The sequence below is a fragment of the Megalopta genalis genome, chromosome 10, assembly GCF_051020955.1.
Source record: "Megalopta genalis isolate 19385.01 chromosome 10, iyMegGena1_principal, whole genome shotgun sequence".
Classification (NCBI taxonomy): Eukaryota; Metazoa; Arthropoda; class Insecta; order Hymenoptera; family Halictidae; genus Megalopta; species Megalopta genalis.
The window spans coordinates 18,085,187-18,093,131 of NC_135022.1; the positions used below are offsets into that span (position 1 = coordinate 18,085,187).

At 49.6% G+C, this 7,945-nt stretch overlaps 1 protein-coding gene across 1 annotated transcript; it reads left to right on the top strand.

Annotated features, from left to right (window-relative positions):
• The first annotated feature begins 841 nt into the window (after nucleotides 1-841).
• On the top strand, nucleotides 842-5,752 carry LOC117219916 (uncharacterized). Its single transcript, XM_076524706.1, has 5 exons — nucleotides 842-971; nucleotides 1,065-1,163; nucleotides 1,874-2,035; nucleotides 2,109-4,377; nucleotides 5,005-5,752. Exons 1-5 carry the CDS (start codon nucleotides 842-844, stop codon nucleotides 5,750-5,752), a joined length of 3,408 nt encoding a protein of 1,135 aa, XP_076380821.1.
• Nucleotides 5,753-7,945: the final 2,193 nt, after the last annotated feature.

The following is a 7,945-nucleotide window of genomic DNA, read 5'->3' on the forward strand; positions in this document are numbered from 1 at the left end:
GCTCCTCCTCTCCTGTGTCTCCCGGCGGTTCGTAATTAATTAAAAAACTTGCGAGCCCTGTTCAAAGTCGATCGACGGAGGGTGAAAATTGATCGGGCGACTCGTCTCGCCGGTAGCCTAAGATGAAGACGACAGACCAGTCTCCCCTCTCTCTCTCTCTCTCTCTCTCTCTCTCTCTCTCTCTCTTTCTCTCTCTCTCTCTCTCTCTCTCTTTCTCTCTCTCTCTTTCTCTCTCTCTCTCTCTCTATCTCTCTTTCTCTCTCTCTCTCTCTCTCTCTCTCTCTCTCTCTCTTTCTCTCTCTCTCTCTTTCTCTCTCTCTCTCTCTCTCTTTCTCTCTCTCTCTCTCTATCTCTCTTTCTCTCTCTCTCTCTCTCTCTCTCTCTATCTATCTATCTCTCTTTCTCTCTCTCTTCGTCTCGTTTTCAAATCAATAGACGGTGTGCAGCGATGCGATCCAAACTGTACATTTTATTTCTCTAATTTGACTGCGATCAGGGGGGGGGGGGATCGGGGGCTAGACAACAACAGCAGGCGCAATTGGCGCGACGTTAAAGCTTCGGGCACGTAGCAACGAGCGCGTGTTACCAGGAATACGGAAATACGGCAATAACCAGCGAGCACGGGACATTGTTCGACCGAAAAATCGAAAAAAGACGATCCAGAGGATGCTGGAACGTTTCGTAGGGGCCACGTGGCCTTGAAGAATTCAGTTTCACTGACACGTGTGGATCGCTGGACATTTCCAGACCCGGCTCCCTTGGGGATGGAAATGACCTGAAGATGAGACGGATTTCACTCCCGCTGAGAACGCACTCGAGGAGCTGCGATATCTAGCGGCGGATGAGCATCGGCGCTTTAGGAGTTGTTGTCGGTGTTAGGGTTTATAAAGGTCATAATGAGACTCTTGTTCTGAATCTTAACAAGAGTGTTAGGGATTCCCCATCTGGGCTTCACGGCGGGGGCCAGACACGTGGGCCCTTGATGGCTAGGGGGGTGGGCCTGTCACCCCGTGGCAGAAGTGTTAGTTTTCGCGCCTCGTAACTCTCATGGGCCCCGTCGACAGGTTTATGGTGGTCCTCCGTGAAGGCCTTATCTCTGATTTATGACCAGGCGCTAGCGGAGTTGGGACTGGGACCGCTCGGCGCGATTGCTTCCAGATGGGGTAGATTTCCAAATTTTCCCATGAGGAGGAAGCTCATCTGGAGGCGTTCGCGGTACCCTTTCCCAACCAATTAGCGTTCGCTTTTTGGGCCTGCCATGATTGGGCAGGTTTTCCTCGCCGCCCACCCTGAAGTAAAGGTAGGGCTAACCGAGGTGACCTCGTGGAGGCCACACGATTGCTCGACAGTCCTGATCTGTTCATCCACCCTGATACATCTCGAGTCGTCAGTGGATACAGAGGTCTCCCGGGAAGCTAGTTGTTGGAGCACCCGGTTAGCAACTTAGAGTTTTTGTCGGCACACCACGTGCAAGATACTACAAAGCTCGAAGCTCACAAGGAGCACCACGAGCATTAACATTTGGTCCTTCGAGCCGGATACTGTGTGGAAAGGTCCACACAGTACTGTAACATTGTTTGAAGACTTGGCCGTCGACTTGTACATCCAGTGAGGCGCCTGTGTGTGAGGACTTGGCTCAACACCCCCCTGGACGTGATAGCAGCAAGCGGCGTGCATCTTCAAGGGTTGCATCGACCAATAACATTTGATCCGCCAGAGCCGGATACTCGAGTAATTAGATACAGTCCACTGTGTATTCCTTGGTTCTTGCCAGTAAGAACATCATCGTTGAGTTATTCGAGCCGGTTTGCCGAATAACATTTGAAGAAGAACTTCGACCTATTGGAAGTCCGCTGTCAGCTTGTACATCCAGTGCGGCTGCCGTGCGTGGGAATTGAGCTCACCACCCCTCTGGACGTGATAGGAACAAGCGACAGCCGTCATCAGGGTCCACGCTTCGTGCACGAGACTGCGGACATTGGGCAAGGATCACGCAAGAAAGGACTGCTAGCCGCCAGGAAGCAACGGGCATCCTGTGGGACGATAGAAGTCAAGCTGATCTCACTCCATCCAGTCCGTAAGTCACCATCCCTTTAATTTGTTGTCAGTCGTGCACGTCATGGAGGCAGCAAAGGCATTCTTTACTGAGCGCGGGTCTGTGAAGGCCAGGCTCACCATATTTAAAAGGTTTCTCGAGTCCGAGAGCGCGAACGCGGATCTAATGGCCCTCGAAAAACGCGTAAGAGCAAATGAGGGCCTGTACGAACTTTTCAATAACGTCCAGACTCGAATAGAATGCGCCGTCATAGGTACCCCGCAAGAAGAAGCGCAGTTAGCCGAGCGCGAGCAGTTTGAGGACTCGTATTTCAGTGCGATGTCCAAGGCCGAAACACGCCTATTAGAGGCTCGTGGCGACTCCGCTACCGCGACGAGTAGTTCGAATCGCGTTACACCGTCGTTGTCCGATGCCTTGCCCGCGGTTCGTCTACCCACAATCAAACTCCCCATATTTGAAGGGGATTGTAACCAATGGATCCGTTTTCGGGACACATTTATCTCGTTGGTGCACGATAGCGAAAGACTAGGTGACATCGACAAGTTTAATTACCTAACGTCGTCGGTGACTGGAGCGGCCGCTCGCGTCATCGAGTCATATAGTGTTTCTGCAGCCAACTACAAATTAGCTTGGGAACGGCTGCAGGAAAAATATAATGATCCGAAGTTGCTCGCGACCCACCACTTAAACTCCATATTAGATGTAGAGCCACTAAAGAAGCCGAGTGGCAAAGGGCTTAGCGAATTTGTAGATACTGCAATTAATAACGTGCGTGCTCTCGAATCCATTCTCAAACCCGCGGAACTTTGGGATGCGCTCATTAGCGCCTGTTTAGCTAGAAAACTAGACGCGGGTTCTCTAGACGAATGGGATAAGCGTACCACGAACTCAAGTTCGTTGCCCACCTTTCGTGAACTATCAAAGTTCCTAGAGCAGCGGTCCCAATATCTCGACCGAAGAGAATCTAATAGATCGAACGTTAGTAAGGATGGAGCTGATCGCCCCAGGAACAAAGCGCATAGTGAAAGAGCCATCAGGACCTTTGTACCCGCGATTCATGTTGCGAGCAAAATAGATAAATGTGCAATATGCAACGAGCAGCACGTGATTGCGCAGTGTCCCAAATTTCTAGCTATGCCCTTTTCAAAAAGATTCGACACGGTGAAGCAATCACGGTTGTGCTTCAATTGTTTACTGCCTGGCCACAGTGTGAAATCGTGTACTCGGTCAAAGTGTCGAAAATGCGGAAAGCTACACAACACCTTGCTCCATAGAGAGACGACTTCTCAGGAAAGTCTGGTCAGCGAGGAAGACCGCGAGCCATCCTCGTCGCACGTGTTACAAGCATGCTCCGCTAACGTCCACTCTGATTGCGTAGTTCTGTCAACGGCATCGGTGTTAGTAGCTGATGGCAAGGGAAGGTATCACAAATGCCGAGCATTGTTAGATGTAGGGTCACAGGCAAATTTCGTAACTAGAGAGCTTTGCGAGCGCATGGGGTTGCCTCGTCTGCCCACCGAAAAGATGGTCGGTGGCTTGGGACGAGTGCAAAGTAGAGTCCAATCCTCCGCTCAGATAAGGTTAAAATCCGCGTCTGGCCATTTCAAATCGCGTCTTTCCTGTTTGGTGATAGAAACTATCACGGAGGAAATGCCCAACATCCCTTTGAACACGTTCAGAGTTCCGGTACCAACCGGATTAGAATTAGCCGATCCCGATTTCCAGACGCCGGGTCGGATTGACCTGTTAATAGGAGCAGGAATCTTTTGGGATCTCTTATGCGTTGGTCAGATCAAATTGGGAACCGGGAATTTAACATTGCAGAAAACCCGACTCGGCTGGGTGTTAGGCGGTAGTCTGCGATGTCCGACACCGCAATCAAGGACCATGTCCTTTCACGCGGCGACCAATGCCGAACTAGAGAACAGTTTGTCGCGTTTTTGGGAGGTCGAGGAAATTAGTGCTTCCACTCCCCTGTTCGATCCCCGCGATCCTTGCGAACAGCATTTCGCCAAAAACACAAGGCGCGATAAGGAAGGTCGCTTCATCGTAGCCATTCCATTCAATGAGAGGCTTCACCAATTAGGCGAGTCGCGCACTCAAGCGGAGCGGCGATTAATTAATCTGGAAGTGCCGGAAGCACGGCCTACCCAAATAATACAGCTAACTACTCCGGTCAACCGCGACCACGTAATAATGGATTTGTTAGACAAGCATTCTTGTTACAGCAAGCTGCTGAGAATCGTAGCTTACATTCTTAGATTTTGCCGTAAGGGCCCGCGTTCGAATAAGAGTACGGATAGCGAGTATCGTGGCTCACTGTCAGTGGGGGAACTCTTGTCGGCCGAGCGCGTCGTAATTCGATTCGTGCAAGAGCAACACTTTGGCCAGGAGATGAACAAGTTGAGGGCCGGGAACCCTTTGGAAGGATCTAGTTCTATACTTTCCTTAAATCCCTTTTTAGATGATCACGGGATCATTAGGGTGGGCGGTCGCCTCCAGAACGCTCCGATAAGCTTCGCACGGAGGCATCCGATATTAGTACCGAATTCGGGTCCATTGCCCGCGTTATTAATTAGGCGCGAGCATTTGCGACTGCTTCACGCTGGTTGCCAGCAGACGCGCGCTTCTCTTTGCGCTAACTACTGGATTGTGTCTGGTGGACGGATTACGCGTAAGGTTTTGCGCGGTTGTATAAAATGTTTCAAGGCGAATCCTATCAGCGCGCAACCCCAAATGGGCATTCTACCTGCCGATCGGGTTAACCCCACTCGCGCCTTCGCTACCTGCGGCGTAGACTATGCCGGCCCGTTTTTGATAGTGGACAGCGGGCGCTCTCGGACAATAAGAAAGGCTTATCTTTGTTTGTTTGTATGTTTCACCACAAAGGCAATTCATTTAGAATTATCGACAGCCTTGACCACCGACTCATTTTTGAATTGCTTTAGGAGATTCATCTCGCGTAGAGGAAAGTGTCGTGTCATTTATTCTGACAATGGGACAAACTTCATTGGGGCGAGAAATGAATTAAGGGATTTGGGTGAGCTATTGGCATCCCGTGCTCACAATGAAAAATGCGCAAGGACGTTGGCCCAAGACCACATTCAGTGGCAGTTGATCCCACCACGCGCTCCACACTTTGGCGGTTTATGGGAACGTGGGGTTCGATCAGTAAAGGCACATCTGAGGCGCGTGATAGGGGAGCAAAGGCTCACATTCGAGGAAATGTGCACGATACTGGCGCAAATTGAAGCCTGCCTCAATTCCCGTCCCCTATATCCATTGTCTTCCGATCCAACCGATCTCAACCCATTAACCCCTGGTCACTTCCTTGTGGGAGAAGCATTAACGGCTCTACCCCATGCCGATCTCACTGATATTCGTCAAAATAGGCTTAACAGGTTCCAGTTGCTACAGCAAACGATCCAACATTTTTGGCGGCGATGGCAGCGAGACTACCTGCATAATCTCCAGCAACGCCATAAATGGAAGCAGGGACACGGCAGTCCTCTCAAGGTCGGGGACATGGTCCTTATCAAGGAGGACAACCTTCCACCCCTGAAGTGGGCATTGGGACGCGTGGTTGAGCTGCATCCGGGCCAGGATGGCATCAGCAGAGTGTCCACCATTCGCACTACCCGTGGAATGCTCAAGAGACCAGCGTCTAAAATTTGTGTGCTGCCCATAGAAGACTAAGCGAACACTAAGTAGAAATAGTTTGCGTTCAGTAGTTTTAGTCACATTATTCAACTGTTGTCATAGTTCATTGTTGTACTAGTTTATAACCACTAGCATTATATTACGATATGTTCGCTTAATTTTTAGTGCAATTGAACTAGATTAGTTCAAGGTGGGCGGTATGTTAGGGTTTATAAAGGTCATAATGAGACTCTTGTTCTGAATCTTAACAAGAGTGTTAGGGATTCCCCATCTGGGCTTCACGGCGGGGGCCAGACACGTGGGCCCTTGATGGCTAGGGGGGTGGGCCTGTCACCCCGTGGCAGAAGTGTTAGTTTTCGCGCCTCGTAACTCTCATGGGCCCCGTCGACAGGTTTATGGTGGTCCTCCGTGAAGGCCTTATCTCTGATTTATGACCAGGCGCTAGCGGAGTTGGGACTGGGACCGCTCGGCGCGATTGCTTCCAGATGGGGTAGATTTCCAAATTTTCCCATGAGGAGGAAGCTCATCTGGAGGCGTTCGCGGTACCCTTTCCCAACCAATTAGCGTTCGCTTTTTGGGCCTGCCATGATTGGGCAGGTTTTCCTCGCCGCCCACCCTGAAGTAAAGGTAGGGCTAACCGAGGTGACCTCGTGGAGGCCACACGATTGCTCGACAGTCCTGATCTGTTCATCCACCCTGATACATCTCGAGTCGTCAGTGGATACAGAGGTCTCCCGGGAAGCTAGTTGTTGGAGCACCCGGTTAGCAACTTAGAGTTTTTGTCGGCACACCACGTGCAAGATACTACAAAGCTCGAAGCTCACAAGGAGCACCACGAGCAATAACAGTCGGTGTGCTGGAATGACTGTGAGGCAAATGGGGCGCTGCGAAAAATTGCCTGGGGAGATTGTAATTATGTTTGTAAATAGTGGTGCTGCAGCTCGGCACCAACTGAAAACTTTACACTGATTTGAACTTTTAATCTTTCGTAGAATCAAAATAGTTTAGAAACGTGCTGTGTATAATTAAATAGAATGAAATAGTGAATAAATTAATTAGGAGAGAACTTAATGTGAAAAACATACAGCGGCGCGCGAAAGCGTTCGGAAATTGTTAAAAACGGAATTGGACCAAATTTTTTGAGTTTTTTCAAGATGTTAAAGGGACTAGTTACTAGAACAGATATATATGTCATTTAAAAATTGCAATTAATTGGAATGTGGAAGAAATAAAAAACATACCTTTCTCAACTCTTTTATCTAAGTATTTTATTTGATCTTGTCATTTATATTAAAAATCAATGGGCGCCTCGCGCCAGCTGATCTCGCCTCACATTGGTCACTGTTTTTCGTTAATAACTCGTAAACAAAGCCGCGGATTGCATTTTCGCTAAGGAAAAAGTTACTTGAAATGACTTCTGGAATCACCCCTTTCCAGGTGTTAACGTAATTATGGGACACCCTGTATAAGATCGTACCGTTTCAAGCACAGTAAAATTAACCGAACCTCCTCTTCCTGTGAAATACAGTTAACAACAATTTCCATTACACGATCTAGAAAACAGAGCGATCTCGCGTAGATCCGATCTACAGGTGCAAACGGATTCCACAGAGATCGAAGCTGATTGTGACAAGAGATATTCGGAGCAGTTCCGCGGTACAGGATTATCCAGGATTACAGAGCCGAAGATTTTCCTTTTTCACGGCGCGGCGCGGCGGCGCACAATCGCGAGACAGCTTAGCAACAATGAAATACGTGACGCGGGATGAAGGGTGCAGTTTAGACACAGTGTCCGAGGCAACCCTATCGGCTCGCTGACAAATCCATTATATAAATACGTCGCGGAAAAACGGATCTCTCTATAGAGGCGACCGAGAGTGGAGAGACCGTTGTGTCGAGACACGGGTCTCTCTCTCTCTCTCTCTCTCTCTCTCTTTCTCTCTCTCGCTCTCTCCCGGCCCCTTTTCTCCGTGGAAAGGAGAACCGGTGGCCCGGGCTGCCGCAAATACACTGTTTCCCCATCCTCGGGCATAACTCTATTAAACTTTGAAATGTCCTCAAGGTATCGCGCACAATGGCGAGCGAGTAGCTCGTCGTCTGTGTCAGCGGAACGCCCGAGAACCAGCGACGCCCCCGTTCCCACCCCTTTCTCTCTTTCCCTTTCAAAACAAACTGTCACATACTTTCCGTATGGGAGAAGCTTTAAAAACACCGATGAACTATGTTGCC